Consider the following 17,471-nt stretch of genomic DNA (forward strand, 5'->3'; position numbering starts at 1 on the left):
ACACTAGATGACGGTCATTAGACTACTTGCTTTGTTATTTTTCCTAGAGGGAGAATATTCCAACCTCATAGAAAGAAAATTCCACCAATTGTACACTGTCAAGAAAACGGGAAAAAAGAGTGACAGTCATAATGACACATGAATGTTAGTTGACTTCTGCTTATTTTCCATGCTTCTCCTTTCATAGATAAAATGTACTGGTAAAAATAAAATAAGCCACTTTTGGGTTATGGCCTGAGAACACTAAGAAAATCTTATAGTACCAATAGGTAATCTTTTGCTTTTGCCTAAATTACAACTTTTAAAGCAACTGAAATCCAAACATCCTGACCTATTCTTCAAGAACACACATCACGTAAAACTCACTGATGACCGTGTCTTCACAATTTATATAAGACAACAGGGCTTGGCTGTCCCTAGCCACAGTTCTGTCTTCTGTCAGGCACGTTCTTCATGTCTCCAAATTCTACCTATTCCTCAAGTCTACAATTAAATGCTACCTCTTCCTGCAGTCTTCCCTGATCTCAAAGACTGAAACACTCTCTCATTCATTGCCATAGCAACTAAGTTACAGTAATGAATGTGCCTGCCCATGAATTCAAGCTTCTGTTGTCAGCATCAATTTATCTTCATCTGTACTGGGCCACTTTGTTCAGGACTGTGTACGCAATTTGAAGGGTGCTCAAATATTTGCTGAATTAAAATAAAAAGGATAAACACCTTATCTTAAAACCAGTCAACCAGGGCTCATGGAATTTTGTGAACTACATGGGCTTGTATGAATGAAATTATAAGAAGAGGAGCTGTGTCTAGAGAATCAGGCCTCAGCCACAGTGAGTGTCAAGAGCGGTATAGACACACAGCTTGATGTTAACTGAAATGTCAGCCTAACCTCGGCCAAGGTCAGAGCTTAGGTTCAAAGAAGTAACAGCAACAGAAGTGGTCAATTAGCACTTCAGGGTTAAAGGATGTCTTCTGAGGATCAAACTGTCCCTGGCCACAAATATTAACTTAATAGTCCTAAACAAAGGTGTGAAAATGTATGATGTTTATCTTAATTAAGGGGGGAGGGGCTACAAATATTTGACTCCCAAAGAGTATTCCAAAATGCCAAGAAATGGGAACAATACCACAATACCAAGAAATGGGAAACTATGTACTCTGTAACTTGGCTTACAGCTTGAGAAAAAAAGAAAAATCACTGGTCTGTTTAAAATCAGAATTTGCCCCTTGGTGCTTTGCTTCTGATTTCTGTTTCACAGGGTTTCATGTTCAATGTCAAATGGCCCTATCAAAGACTAATGGTGGTGAGTAAGGCCTGCTTTTCTAATTAAGAGCCACCAGTGTATTCTCAATCTCTTGTTACTTGGACGTAGTTTTTAATTTCTGGTGAATAGCAGGCATACCTGGCATTGGGGAGGTCCTATCGCAGATATCCTCTCTTGTAACTAATACAGAAATCAGGGTTATGATCATGTGACAGGAAATTGTAATCTCACCCCAATTAGCTGCTTACATTTTAAAAAACTGTAAGCTCAGATAGCTGTCCTGCTTCCCAACTGCTTAAAGCATTCATTTTTATCCATTCTTTGAACGAGAAATTCTTTGTCACTTTTCTGGTTCCCTCCATTAGCAAATTATTAACACATGGGATAAATTCAAGTTAAATAGATCTAAGAAATTTTGGGTTTTGACAGGTCATATGCAAGAAGATTCTAGGCAGCATGTAAAAAACACCAGATAGTTATGAACTTTTGTATGAAAAACAGTTTGTGTAAACCTATGACTTTATTGCTTAGGTCAAATCTGAGCAAAAACGAAACAAAAAACCTCAGCAGATTAAAAGACATAGTGTTAAGTAAAAAAAAGTTCAGTGGTTACAATGATAGGGTAAAGTCAGGAAAATGGGATACAAATTTAAAAGTTTAGGAAACATGAAAAAAGAATGAAGATGAAATTCATGTGGACTCCTGAAATTTTATAAAAGTGAGATTAGTCTTCTTGTTTTCAAGGCTCAGTCACATGAAAGAAGTTTATTGTCTGGCTCCTGACTTAATAATTTATGCGACAAAAGGCACAGCAGTAACTCTACTTCCGGTTCTCCACCAGCAGAGGAAGAGCTTGCTGCACCTCTGTGTGTCCTAATGTCAACTGCACTTTAACCAACAGGACAGGGACTGGTCCCCAGAAATTTCACAAGACCACACTGGAGCTTCCCAAGGCTCTAGCTCTTCCTGCTCTACAAGTTAGCCCTCAGCGAGCTTGTTCCCTCCCAAGGCTTCAGCTCCACGGATGCTTGCTAAATGACTCCTAACACTTTTCCCTACTCTGTTTTTCCCCTGTTCTCTATCCATCAATTATTTAACCTGGAAGCACTTCAAATACAACATGTCCAAAATCAAACTCGTTCTTGCCTCTTGAATCTTCTCTTTCTCTTCCTGTATGTCCATAAAAGTTTTGAATTCTTACCACCAATCCCAGGTATCCCAACGCTTCCCTTCCCTTCCAGAGATGCCCCTAAACTTCTCCCCTCTCTTCCACCTTCTTGGTGCTTGAGAATGCAGACCTCATTTTTCCCACATGACTGGTACTGGAGCTCCCTGACTGCTCCCTATATTTTGTCTCCCTGTCTCCGCTACAAATTTTTTCTCACATTGCCTCAAAACTAATATTCCTAAGATAAAAACTGAGTCTTAAAAGTCCTTACTCAGTTCAATATTATTAGCCACCAGAGAATAGAAATGAAAATTATAATGATATATCAAAGCACCAATCAGGGTGGCTAAAATAACAATAACACTAAATACTGGCAAGAATGCAGAAAAACTGGATCACTCGTATATTGCTGATGTACGAGTATAAAATATAAAACTGTACAGTCACTCTAGAAAAAAGTATTGATGTTTCTTGTAAAATTAAACATGCATTTATCATATGACATATGGGCACTTATTCACAGAAATGTAAATTTATATTCACGTGAAATCCTAAATACAAATGTTCAAAGCAGCTTTATGGTTATAGTTACAAACTAGAAATAACCCAAATGTCCCTCAACAGGTGAATGGTTAAACAATGATGGTTTATGGGGTTACCAATCACATGGAATACTACTCACAATAAAAAGAACTACTGATACAACAAATTAGATGAACCTCAGCAGAATTAGGCTGAGTGAAACAAGCTAGTCTCAAAGGTTATGTACATGATACCATTTATATAACAGCATTCTTAAGATGATGAAATTACAGCAATTGAGAGCAGATTTGAGGTTGCCAGAGATTGGGGAGTAGGGGAGGGAGGCACCATGGCTGTAACAGGTAGCATGAGAGATCTTTGTGATGGATCTGCTTCGTGTCTTGACTGCGATGGTGGTGACAACATGGAAAAAAAATGCACAGAAAACACACCACACAGAAATGCGTGCACATCAAACTGGTGAAATCTTAATAAGGTGGAGGGATTGCATCAATGCCAATCAATATTACATTGTGAAACTGTACTATTGTTATGCAAGATCCTACCATCAGAAGGAAGCTGGATAAAGTGCATATGGAATCACTGTGCTATTTTTTACAACTGCATATAGATCTAGAGTTATGTCAAAATAAAGTTTTAAAAAAAAATAATTCTAATCTTTCCCTAGTCTCCATAGGGAAGATTCTTCATACACGTCTTCTCTGCATATCCTGTACTACAGACAACAATTTCTAAGAGCTAACCTTTGCTGAGCACAGGGTCCATGTGGCAGCCACCCTTCTAAGCATTTGATATAAATTATTCATTTAATCCTGTGAGTTAGGTTGTAGTGTTAACACTATTTTATTCATAAACCAAGGCACAGATGTTATAAGTAGGCTGAAAGCTTCCTTATTTATTCTTCAAAACCCTGCTCCATTGTTAACTTCGTGACTTTTCCAGATTGAAGTATATTAACAAGTGTCTAGCACTCACAGGTATTCAATAAATATTTAGTTAACATAAGGTCTAGACAAAAGGACACAAACAAGTTGTTGCCCAACTTAGGAATCTGACACTGATTACACTTAAGTTACGTTTCTCCAAAACTAAGCCCTCAAAGGAAAGCATTCTATAATACACAGCAGGAACAGAAACACCCATTAGTGAGAAAGTGTTGATTAATAAAGCAAACAGCTTTCACTAGTCAAAGAGGAACAGGCAAGGTCCAGCTTGTGAAAACCTTGTGCCAACTGCCATGCCCACATCTTTCTCAGGTTTTCACCGAACAGATATGTGAACACAAGCCGCAGCTTCCTAAACCCCACCCCCCTCATCCTTCCCTATTAGTTAGGTTTATAATTCAAGTAAAAGCATAATGTTTATTTTAGAAGAAAATACTGCCTCCTGTTGAAAATATATACACACTATTTCCCCTGGAGGAAACAAGATTATCATCAAAAGGCTCCTTTAGATCTCAGGTAAATCAGTACATTTACCTGAAAAATGTACTGATTACCCTACCACGACTGACTTGCTCCAAGCACTCTCAGAACTCTGAAGAAGGCTCTCCAAAGGATTCGCATTTTCAGCACAGCCAAGAGAGACAGCGGGAAAAGCACTTTTGTTTAAGTACACGGATGAAGTTTAATGGTTCATATTTCCTCTGCTCCCTCCCAACCCATCTCTCACCCTCAACTTGGCTTCAGCAGGCACCAAAGGGGATTGTATAAGAGAACATAAAAAGAGAAACAGGGGTGGGGGATGACTGAGAGCCAATTTCTCCTCCTACATAAGTAACCGTCAATTTTTAAGAGTGACCTAAAGCCAGTCAAGAAAATAAATTTTCGGGCCTCCCTGGAGGCGCAAGGGGTTAAGCACCGCACTGTGAAGCAATCCACAGCCTCTGCAGCACAAGTTCGATCCCAGCCGGCCAGGGAGCTACCCACATGGTGCGGCAGACCTCTCCTGTCTCACCCACTGCTCCCCTCAGCAGTGTATTTCAGTCAGTCTGTCTGTTCTGCTCCCCACTCTGTCTCTGGTGAGTCCTCTCGCCCCACCCCGCATCTCTGGCCTGTGCCCCAGCTCTTGTATGCATAAATAAATAAATCTTTGAAAAAAAGAAAAGAAAAGAAAATTTCTTTATGTCTTTTCAATTATGTATCAAATGGAAAAAAGGAGTGGTGGAGCACAAGGAGATAAGAGAAGGGACCAAGAAAGGAAATACTAACCGGCCGAGTTCTCTTGTATCGGGAGTTCCCACCGTCCCTGTGCTGCCCCGGAGTGCTGGTTCTCTCTCTGGAACTTCTGTAGCCAGGACTGGGAATGATGTACTCTTTCCCTATGTCGATATCCTTCATTGTCTCTGGCTGGAGGTGCCAGGGGCTCACAGACTTTTGGCTTTACTTGAAAATTTCTGAAATTAAAAATTGATTAGGAACAGGTATTTCCTAATTCATGCTCAATCATATGTGTAAGAGCTTTAAAATAAGAAAAGGTGAAAAAATACTAAAGTTTCTGACTGTTAGAATTATAAAAATGTTTTTCAAAAACCATTTCACTTTTTAAAGAAAAAAAAATCCCATGTAATATAATCACCTCCTCCCAACCCAAAGGAAAAAAAGAGAGATTAGAAAAATAAATATGCTGGTAAACACCCTTTCAACCCAATGTACAGAGAATTTAGTTTTTAAAAAAGACTTTCTGAAAACAAGTCAGAACCAAGTATTACAAACCCCACAATTTTAAAATGGAATGTGATTTCTCCCATTAAATTTTACTAAATGAAAACTTAGAAAACACTTATTCTACCAATGATATATTCTTTTCCTGAATTTTTATAACTAGGTATGGGGTTAGCTGATGTTATTTTGAAGCTCCTCAAAGTTGCATAGCTAAAATAGAAAACCACATTATACCTTAACTTTAAAAGCAAATTCTCTTTGGGGCGCTCAAAGTGTTCTAAAGTTAGACAGTGGTGATGGGCACACGAGGTAACTACACAAACAAAGCACTAAATTTACACTATAAAAGGGTGAATTTTGAGGTATATAAACTGTGTCTCAATAAAGCTACTATTAAAAACCAATTACACAAACAAATTGCCCATGCTGTACTATTAAGTCCTATGTAGCATCTACCTGAAACTATTTGGCACCCCTGCTTGCCAGGCTAACTCTAGTCAATACCCTGTATCGACTGTGGTTGCTTTTGAGAAAATAGAACACATACACACACCTCTCACAAACATTTCTCCAACTCTAAGATGGCTCAGTTTCCCAGATCAGGCTAAAACAACACCTTTCATATCAGCTTCACCAGAAATTAAAGAAGTGTAGCTGTGCTGCCTTTTGGATTCCATAAATTCCTGGCTATCTCTGTGACTTAAAAGTACTACTTCTGCAAACAAAATTCTGATAGCTACAATTCTCCTATTTGAGGTGTCAGAGAAAAAGTATCAGAGAAAACTATTCCTCTAGATAAAAAGAACTAAATGTCCTCTGTATAGATGTGTTTCCAGCAGAAGGAAAGGGTAGTTTCTTGCATTTCTTTCTACTGGGTTGAAATACCCAGAAATGATTCTGCTAAATTACTTTTTAAAAGTCACCTTGTTCAATGACAAACTGCACCATAAACACAGGCTTACAACCAAGAGCACAGCAATCGCGTCATTGAGACCTCATTAAGCCTAAACTATAAACAGACCTGGCATCTGCCAGTGCTCTAAATGTCAGGGATTTAGCTGCAGAGCAGGACAATCCTTGTTGTTACAGGGATCGCAGGCACCCAACCTTCCCCTCCAAAGGTTCCCTGGCCAAGTTGATTATCTAGAAGTGGGAAAAATGAGTCCTACTTTGAAAAAGGCAGCAGGAGGAAAGAGGGAGTTTGAAGGGAAAGAGGGGGTTGAAGGTAACTCATTCATGTTACCAGATGCCACATCAAGCACATAAAGATCTTCTCAGTTGTCTAGGAACTCATGAAAATCAAAGTTTCTTTCACCCCCCTTATTTCAAGTTTATTCTATGCATGAAGGGTGTGAGCAGTTTTCCATTTCTTCTAACATTCCTGCTTCTTTAATTTCCTGGGAAAAGGGACACAGCCATGAGAGCAGGAAGGTCTTGAGCAGGCACACAGTTACTATCTCTTGGCCTTGAACACAAGGAAGATTCCTCTTTTGTGTATCAGAAATAAGAAAAGGCACCCAACACAGAGGTTGGCTGAGAGCTAGGAAGCTAGATAAGTTTTAGAAAAAACCAAGACCCAAATATGAAACAAGTCAACTAAAGAAGGATCACTGGATCCGACTTTTTTAGGTTACTCTTTGTATTTCCCTATTTTCTTCTGTTATCTCTTAAGCTCTCTTAAAAATTCTTTTTTAAATGTTTACTTGTCCCACTACCAAGAGAGTGATGAAAGGGAGGGCTTTTTCCTCCTCTTTGAGTCAGGGCTGCACCATGGCACTAGCAAGGTAATCAAAGCGAGAGAAGCCCAAAGAAGTGCTTCTCCTGTACCTGCATGGGGGAGGGAGGCTGCACAGAATTACAAGTACTACAACTAGCTAGACTGGTGTTTCTAAATTGCCTTCATGATAACGTTCCTTAGTAGGTTTCCAAGATCTCAGGAATCACCTTCCAGGCCCGCAAGCTGCAGGAGCAGACCTGAAGATAAAAGGGCAGTATTTACCTACGATCCACTTGTTGGGTCTCCAACCTTCTGCACCTTTCACTCAATGCAGGCGACGCCTGCATGACCTATTCATCCTCTCCTTTAAAATCTTCTAAAACTTTGCCTATGCCCTTCTGCCTCCCCACCTGTGCAGAAAGCAAACGACCACTGCCTAGTAACATGCAGCTGTGTGGTGAAAGTGAAGGACACTCACTGATGAAGTCGACAGAGCTGGGTTCCATTCCAGGTTCTGCCAAGGGTTTGCAGTTGCTGCTTATGTCACGACCTCCATTTACCCATTTGCAAAACGAAAGAATGACTTCTAAGTCATTGGCGGCTCCTTCCAGTGTGCAACTTGGGCAGAGGTGCCCCAGACTGTCCGCCCCATCACCTTGAGGATGGGAGCTTATCTCGGGCCACCTTTGCCTGGCATGCCCTGGCCCTAGGGCGTTCCCACCGCCAGTTAGGGCCTGGAGACGCGATAGAGACACACACCCATGGGCCGCGGGCGCAGCGCCCCCTGGTGGTCGAAGCCGGTAAAGTCGCCAGCACCTCCGCACCTCTCTGCACACGCACCTACCCCACCTGCCCTCTGAGGTCGGGACCTCACCGGAGATCACAAGGCTCCAATTACCAGGAGGGGGCTGCGGGACCCTAGAGGGAGGCCAAGCCGGGTTTCTCAGATCTCCGATCCCCCAAAATGTTCTTATCCCGGATCGCAGCCCGCCAGCCCAGGAGGAAACACATGGAGGTGAGCCCCCTGGCAACCCAGGGAGAAGGAAGGTGTGCGGCGATCGCAGCTACCTACCTGTGCCCCAGCTCTAGGACGGCCGCGCAGGCCACTCGACCACGCTTGCGAGCATCAGCCCGGGAGCAAAACAAGCCTTTATAGCGGCATTGGCCGCCAGACTACGCAGGCGTGCTGCACAAAGGCTCCCCAGGACTGCAGGGAATTGTAGTTCTGCGTCCAGGAGCCCGAGGCTCCATGCTAGGCAAAGGACTCTATTTCCCAGAAACGCTGTAGAGGCCCTGGAGGAGGTGCAGGCGGCTGCTTTCCAGCCGGCTCCTGCCTCTGCACCATCCTTCCCGGGGCTTCCACCCGCACTGTCTGGAAAATTCTGTGAGGCCGCGTGTCCCAGTAGGTGAATGGGGGGTGACAGTTGCCCTGTGTGAGGGGGCAGCCCTGTGGCGGGGTGGTCCCGACGGTCCCGACGGTGCGTGGCGGTTTATGCACCAGAAAACACCGTAAAGGTCACCCCAACTTCTACTTCCCTGAGACCAGGCGGCGCCACATCTTATCTGTTACAGAGCTTGACATTTTACGATTGCTTGCTCGGGACTCTGCATTCTGGGCTGATAACACCTTTCTCACTTTTATTCCACTACCCATTACATAATGGCATGCTCCCTGGTTTCCAGATAATAAAATGCTAGTGTCAGAGTTTCAGAGTGACAGAAAGCCTTAGAAATGGCTTACCAACTCATCCCTTTCTTTTTAATAAATGAATCCAACGTTTCCAAAGAGATTAAGTATTTTATTTATCTGTGTTTCATCTGTATCTTCATTGTGATCATGACATTACTACTCTGTTGAGTACCTACCTACTCTGTGGGTGGTGCTTTGCGTACAATTGTTTCTTTTAATCTCCATAACAAACCTATGTAGGTATGATAATTATCCATTTCAGAGATTTTTTTAGACCTGTATCATTTATACACACACACACATAATGCACCATCATTCATTTTCGTACAATGCATGCTTGTATACTTTCTCCTCTCAGGTGTAGTCCCCATAAAATTCCCACCACAATTCTTTCATGAGCCATCATCATAGTCCCTTGTGCTCTTCTCTCCCATTTTGATTCCTTTACCTCCACCTCCTTTGCAGAATGTCTCTGACTTATAGTTGCCTAATTTTGTTTTTTTATTATTGGTTTTTGCCCCCTAACCTCTTATTTGATTCCCCTATATTCCTCCTATAAGTGAAACCATCCAATATTTTCTTTTTTTTTTTCTGGCTTATTTCAGTGAGCATAATCCCTTCTGGCTCCATCCATGTGGCTTTGAATGGCATGAGTTTATCTTTTTTGATTGCTGAGAAACATTCCATTGTGTATATATACCACATCTTCTTAATCCAGTCATCTGTTTGGGGGCATTTTGGTTGTTTCCATAGTTTACCTATTGTAAATAGTGCCGCAATAGACATAGGGGTGCAGGTATCCTTTTGAATTAATGATTTTGTATCCTTTAGATAGATTCCTAGGAGTGGAATTGCTGGGTCATGTGGTAGCTCCATTTTCAGTAGTTTTGAGGAAACTCATCACAGCTTTCCATAGTGGTTGGGCCAGTTTGCACTCCCACAAATTAAAGAACAATTTGTCCATATTTAGTGGATTGGAAATAGGCTGTATTGTTAGACCCAACTAGATCCCTAAAATTCAGTGGTTTGAAGTCAAGAAGTTTGCCTCTCTCATACAAACAAGTCCCAAGTGAGTATACCAAGTCAACAGTGCAGTGTTGTTTCTGGCAGTAAATCAGAGACCCAGGATGATTGGTGTCTCAGCCAGATATGGCTTCCAAAGCTACTCCACCCATCACCTCCACCAGTCACCCAAGCAGAAGGAAGAAAAGAGACAGTATGGACAAGGTATGGCCTGGACTTAAGGTACTAGCCGGGGAGCAGCATACATCATTCACATTCTTTTTTTTTTTTAATAATTAAATGTATTTATTTTCTTACATCAGTGTTTATTTTTGTACAGGTGTAGTCCCCATAGTTCTCCCACCACCATAGCCCCCATGATCCATCACCATAGTCCTTTGCGCTCTTCCTTCCCCTGTTTTCACCCCTCTTCCTCCCTCTCCCCTGCTGTATGCCTCAGATCTATGATCACCTTGCAAGTTTTGTCTTTTTTCTGACCCTTTGTTTGGTTTCTATATATTCCACATGTAAGTGAACCCATATGATATTTATCTTTCTCCTTCTGGCTTATTTCACTTATTACAATCCCTTCTAGCTCCATCCACGTTGGTGCAAATGGCATTAGCTTGTCTTTTTTGATTGCTGAGTAGTATTCCATTGTGGATACATACCACATCTTGATTCATTCCTCTATTTTGGAGCATTTGGGTGGTTTCCATATCTTAGCTATTGTATGTAAATAGTGCTGCAATAAAAATTGGAGTGCAGTTTTCCTTTGGATTTGGTGTTTTTGTGTTCTTTGGGTAGATTCCTAGGAGTGGAATTGCTAGATCATAAGGTAGATCCATTGTTAGTGTGTTGAGGAAACTCCACACAGCTTTCCATAGAGGCTGGACCAGTTTACATTCCCACCAGCATGCACTCACATTCTTTTGGTGATCATGTAATCAGATGGACACATCTAACTGAGAGGGAAACCAGGAAGTATAGCCTTCAGCTGAGCAACTCTCAGTCACCTGCAACTTGCTACAATGAAAGAAGGAAAGAATGAATAGTGGTGGCAGCTCAAGGTGTCTACCACATATGCCTGCTCTCAAACCGAACGGTTCCCCTTCTCAAGTTAGGCTTTCAAGTGACCTTTCTCAAGGGGAGTTTCTGAAAGTGAATTTAGCCCTACACAAACTTATTTGAAAACTAGCTTCTCAATGCTCCCAAGGATAACACACAGTATCATTCTAGATGCCCCCAAGAGCAGTTATTCCATTACGTACAACGAGTACCTTAGGGTTAATGCCACCAGCGGAGATAAACTGCCTTAAGGGGCCTCCCACACATGTACACAAGGAGATATAATTTTTGTGAGTTATCTGTAATAGTGGAAAGAATCTGAATTCTATTCATGAAAGAATATAAAATAAAATAACAGTATTTGTACAATGGGATACTATATAATAGAGAACAAGAGCTGTAAGTCTCAGAAGCAGCAGTGAACAAAATGTGTTGTTTATGGACACATGCATATGCTTTTATTTTTATTTTTTTAATTTTATTTTATATATTTTTTACATCTTTTTCATTTTTGCACAATGTATGCATTTTCATCTTGGATATAGTCCCTATACAATTCCCACCCCCCCTTGTTTTGATCCTACTTCCTTCTCCACCCCTTGTAGGACACACGCATATATTTTTAAAAATATGAAACCACTCTGGGCGTGATAAACAACAAGTTCAAGGTGAAGTTACCTCCGGTGGGGGGAGAGTATAAGATCAGAGAGGAATACATAGGGATTTCATCTGTTTCTGTACAATTTTATTTCTTTAAAAAGTATAGCTTTTTATAACTTAAAACAGCAAAGCTTGGAGGTAGATACATGGGTACTTCTATCATTCACTATACTTTTTGGTAGCTTTTAGGTATTTCATAATAAAAAAGTTTAATATCATAGCAATAAACCATTTGTCCTCTTAAAGGGGATATGTATAATTTATGAGAGAATCTTGCATAGATAGATAGATATATAGACTTGTTCTTTAACTGCTATGTAGTATCCCACTGTAAAAATACCATAATCTAGTAATCTCTTCTATGGCATATATATATGTTTGTATATATATGTAAATGATATATATAAAATATAGGATATCAGTCTCTACTGATTAGAATTCCTAATGTGCCTTTGGCCATCCAAAAGGATAAGGATAATTTTTCCTCATCACACCTCAAACTGAAACATACTAGTACTTCCCAAGTACCCCCAAAAGCTGCATGTATGATGGCTTCATATAAAGTTAAGAGCTTTAAAATTCTACTTGAAACACTTCAAATATATCGATTATAGATTTAAGGGGAAAAATAGGATGCACAAACACCATGTGGCCCTGGCACAAGGCTTCCGCACTATGACACTGTCCCTGGCTGTCCAAGGATGACCTGGGCCAGTGACTTTCACTTAATTTATTTACATGATACTTACTGCAAAGTATCTCCTTGAAATGTGCTCATGTTGTGAAGTGTTTTGAAGGTGATATTCTCCAACCCTCAAGCAAGGGACTAGAAAATCTATATTGCAAAGCAGAGCTGTATGTATTTTAATGTAATACTTACATTGTCTAACTATACTCATTCCTTCCATGTTTGATGGAGGGACAATGGAACTAAATCAGACAAATTTTGTTTCCTCTTGGGGCTTGAGTCCCAGAGACACATTCATCCAGATTTAAATTATAATTGTGACAAGCTCTAGAGAAGGAAGGTGCTTGTTTCATCTGAAGGAGAGCAGAAGCAGGCAAGGTGAAAGAGGTGGAGATGACAAAAGTGGGCAAAGGAGAGCAACAAGCAGAGGGGTCCACAAAGTCCAGATGGTGGGAGAAGGTAGAGAACATCTCCAAAGGCCTTGGAGACTATGGTGCAGATTTTTAGAGTAAAAGTAAGATTTTATTTTTTTTAATAATTTTATTTTTTTAAATAAATTTTATTTTTATATTCCCCATACAATTGCAACCTCCTTATTTTGACCCCAATCCCTCCCCTCCCCGCCCCCCCCACCTCCCATAGAGTGTCTCTGGTTCATAGTTTTTTGTTGATTTTGATTTTCACTTTCTTATAGTTATTCATTTTCCTGGTCCCTTATTTAAGTTTTCTAGATTCCTGCTATGAGTGAGACCATCCGGTATTTTTCTTTTTCTTTCTGGCTTATTTCGCTGAGCATGATCCCTTCCAGGACCATCCATGTTGCTGCAAATTGCATGTGTTTATCTTTTTTGAATGCTGAGTAATATTCCATGGTGTATATGTACCACATCTTCTTGATCCAGTGATCTATTTTGGGCATTTGGGTTGTTTCCAAAGCTTAGCTGTTGTAGTAAAAGTGAGATTTTAAAAGGTGAAATGGGTTGAAGATTGAGAAACAGAAGTTGTGTTTTGCATATTAAAAAAAACTGGCACTATTTATAATAGTTAAGACTTGGAAACAACCCAAATGCCCAAAAACAGATGACTGGATCAAGAAGATGTGGTATAGATACACAATGAATACTATTCAGCAATCAAAAATGCCATTTACAGCAACATGGATAGAGCTAGAAGGGGTTATGTTCAGTGAAACAAGTCAGAAGGAAAAAGAAAAATGATGGTTTCACTTACAGAAGAATATAGGGGAACCAAATAAAGGACCAAGAAAAAAATAATAACAATAAAAAAATAACTAAACAAAACAAAGACAGAAGACAACTATAAATCAAAACAAAGACAAGTATAAATCAGAGACATTCTGCAGGAGAGCAGGGAGAGGGATCAAAACGAGGGAAGGAAGAGCACAAGGGACAATGATGATGGTGCACGGGTGAACTGGTAGTGGGAATTCTATGGGGACTAGACCTGAGAAAAGAAAACAAACATTGTGAAAAAATGAATAATGATGTAAAATAAATATAAATAAATATAAAGTTTTAAAAAATGGCAACAACAATTGTTGATGAGGATATGGAGAAAAAGGAACTCTCCTACACTGCTGGTGGGAATGTAAACTGGTCCAATTGGACCAGTTTGGAAAGCTGTGTGGAGGTTCCCCAGACTACTATAAATGAAGCTACCCTATGACCTGGCAATTCCACTCCTAGGAATCTACCCAAAGGACACAAAATCATTAATTCAAAAGAATACCTGCACCCCTATGTTTATTGCAGCACTGTTTACAATAGTTAAGATATGGAAACAATCTAAATGCCCAAAAACAGATGCCTGGATTAAGAAGATGTGGTACATATACACAATGGAATACTACTCAGCAATCAAAAAAGATAAACTCATGCCATTTGAAGTGACATGGATGGAACTAGAATGGTTTATGCTCACTGAAATAAGCCAGAGGGAAAAAGAAAAATATCTGATGGTTTCACTTATAGGAGGAAGATGGGGGAAATAACTAAGGGGTCAGGAAAAAATAAATTTTAACAAATTAGCAGGCAACTATAAATCATTCTGTAGGGGAGGGGGAGAAAGGAAAAAAGAAGGAAGGAAGAGCACAAGGGACTATGGTGATGTGATGATTCATGAGGGAATTTGTGGTGAGAATTTTACAGGGCTACGCCTGAGAGGAGAAGAAAACACTGTACAAAAGTGAACAATGAAAAAAAATGAACAATGATGTAATATATATAAATATTTTTTAAAAAGTCGTGTTTGGAAAATTGCACTATGGCTGGCAGATTAAAAGGAGAATTAGGGGCAGCTAGTATAGAAGAGAAAAAATCTATCAAGGAGGGACTCTTGTCCAAGAAAGAGATGATGGTGGCTTAGAGTAGGATAGTGGTAGAAAAAGAAATAGATGGGTGTGAAAGAAATTTAAGAAGTAAAATTAACAGAACTTGTTGCTGGATAGAAAGGTGGTATAAGAAGGAAAGGTATCAAAGGTAACACCTTGGTTTCTGGTGGCAGAGCTGGATGGATGGCACCGCCCTTCAGTAAAATGAGCAGTGGGATACTGTGATGACCCCCCAACAGTCTCCTCAGTCCAGCTTGTCAGAGCTGATGTCAAATGGAAATGATCGCCCCACATCTGCTGTGGCATTCATGTTGTTGGCTATAAAGACAACAGTGTCACTTTTGCATATCAAATTTGCAATGAAAGTCACTTTCATGGAATGAGACTCTTAAAAAAAGTTAATAAATTGAATTTTTTATTTGACAGCATGGAAACAACATAGTGTGTTAAAATAGAGCACCTCTTTCATGATTTCAGGCAAATTAGAAAAGGATTTAAGATGTAAACAGCCAATGTCAAATCACATCATAGCATGTTAGACAAAGGTATCACTCAGTATTTTCATTAGAGAACTGCAGGCAGAGAAGCTGTGTTCAGACAATGCACAGCTGTCTAGCCACATTATGATAAATCATATCAAATATTCGCTTTAGGAAATAAAGGGTTACACACTTTCCACTTTTGTTATAACAATTTCCCAAATTCATTAGTGGTAAGGATAGTAGTTGAATAAAATGAGGAATTGCTTTAAAAAATTTAAAGTACTGTCATATTGAGATGTACTATCAAGTTAGCCAACCAAATAACAGGGGCTTAAAAGTCAGCTCCTTGTTCAAGAAGAGGGAAAATTGATAGCAATGATCTAATTTTAGCAAAACAATATTATCCATCACATTAAATTAGTATTGTGTTGATTCTGTAGTCTTGTGTGCACATCACTTATAAATTTATTTTAACTTTATAGTGTTATAAAAGCATAAGCATAAGAACTTTATGCATGGTTTTATGAACACACATATTGAAGCAATATGTATAAGTTAGCATCAGGGGTTTAGGAGAAGACTTAAAAGAAGTCTGAACTTATTCCAGTTTAGGAAACAGCAGGCTAAGAGAAATAAACCAAACTTTAGCTTGGTATACAGGACCTTCCGTGATCTTGCCCCACATAAAACCACAGCTTCATTTCCTGCCACTCTTACTCAAATTTGAGGTCCTGACAGCACTATAATTTCCATGTTTTGACTCTAGCTGTTCCCTTCACCTGAAACCACCCTCTAAATCGACTCAGTTAAAATAACACGCATCACAGCCCATAGACAGACATGGGATTTAAATCCTCCCAGAATGACAATTAAGGATAACTTACTCAACTGAATAAAACAGATACAGGATATCTACCATCTCTAAGGGTAAAATGTACATGAAAGATTCTCCCACATTGCTGAAAGGTATGGCCAGGACTCCTGTCTGGCCACAGACAGGAGGTTGTGGGATCCTGCTAAGCTGAAAACGCCCAAAACAATAGACCTGGCTCAGGGAGTCTTCTTGCTCAAAAAGCCTAGGCAGGCTGGAGAATGGCCATTCCCAGTCATTTTCCCAAACTGCTCAAGTTTTTGCATTATTAATATGGGCTTTTGATCAGAAGAGACCAAAAAAACAAACAAACAAAAAAAAAACAAACCCTTTGGTCTACATTGATAAACTTTTTGGCAAGGATGTCAGTTCAGGGAGGTGGTGGAGGGGTGGAAACTCTGTAGACTGTATTTATTTTGATTCAAAATTATTCATTTGTTAAGTTCCAAAATGAAAAAAATAGGTATTCTTAAAGCACAAATAAGATACTTCACTGATTATAAGACCACCAATGAGAAAGAGCAGCAGCACTCTCAGCTATTAAAATGTTACTGACTGAGCATTTTGAGAAGTAATACCATCAAAGCATCTTTTTAAACTCTCTTCCTAAAATTCAGTGTAGATGGATAACATGGGCCTGTGGCTGACAAGCCATTGATCTAAAGGAAAAGAGAAAAAAAAAAAAGCTTCCTCCTTCAGTCAGTCTAGATTTATACTGCTCGGGGATTCAGAAACAGCTTGAAATTCATATTTTACTTTCTATTTACTTGTAGGCTCTTCAGGTTCTACCCAAACTCCAGATTTTTAAATATTTATCTAGTTTACTTTTTTAAAGTTCTCAGTTTGTTTATACATAATGTTGCTTGAATTCTACATTCTATCTGTAGCAAGCTTAGGACAAAATTTTCAAGCTTTTTCCACCCAAATTTATTTTATTTACTTAAAGTCGTGTTTCCCACAAATAATCCATGGAGTACTCGTCTTGCAAGATATTCTGAGAAATGGAAATTTCCAAAGTCAACTTAATTTGGGAAATTATACATATGATATTCAAGTCGTATTAACATTCTGGCTAAATACTCTGAGAAATCCTGCAATAATAAAATATGTTTAGACATGTTTAACATTTCTCAGACTTCTTAGAACTTGAAATTACAAAAATAATTTTTTATTTTTTTAAAGATTTATTTATTCATTTATACAAGCACTGGGTACAGTCAGAAGCATGGGAGGGTGAGAGAATTCACCAGAGGCAGAGCAGAGAGCAGAGCAGGCAGAAGGACCGAAGTACACTGCTGAGG

General features: G+C 39.6%; 1 protein-coding gene across 7 annotated transcripts in view; it reads right to left on the reverse strand.

Annotated features, from left to right (window-relative positions):
- ABCC5 (ATP binding cassette subfamily C member 5) overlaps positions 1-8,554 on the reverse strand; it is a 79,883-nt gene extending 71,329 nt beyond the window's left edge. For 3 of the 7 annotated variants that reach the window (XM_054700408.1, XM_037525184.2, XM_054700406.1), the window contains exons 1-2: positions 8,432-8,554; positions 5,190-5,374 (exon numbers count right to left, since the gene is read on the reverse strand). In XM_054700408.1, the coding sequence (XP_054556383.1) occupies positions 5,190-5,318 (129 nt within the window). In that variant the 5' untranslated portion in view covers positions 5,319-5,374; positions 8,432-8,554. The other 4 variants (XM_037525189.2, XM_037525188.2, XM_037525187.2 and 1 more) reach the window with 2 other exon arrangements.
- Positions 8,555-17,471: the final 8,917 nt, after the last annotated feature.

The sequence above is a fragment of the Talpa occidentalis genome, unplaced genomic scaffold (assembly GCF_014898055.3).
Source record: "Talpa occidentalis isolate TD23 unplaced genomic scaffold, MPIMG_talOcc4v2.1 talOcc4.4, whole genome shotgun sequence".
Classification (NCBI taxonomy): Eukaryota; Metazoa; Chordata; class Mammalia; order Eulipotyphla; family Talpidae; genus Talpa; species Talpa occidentalis.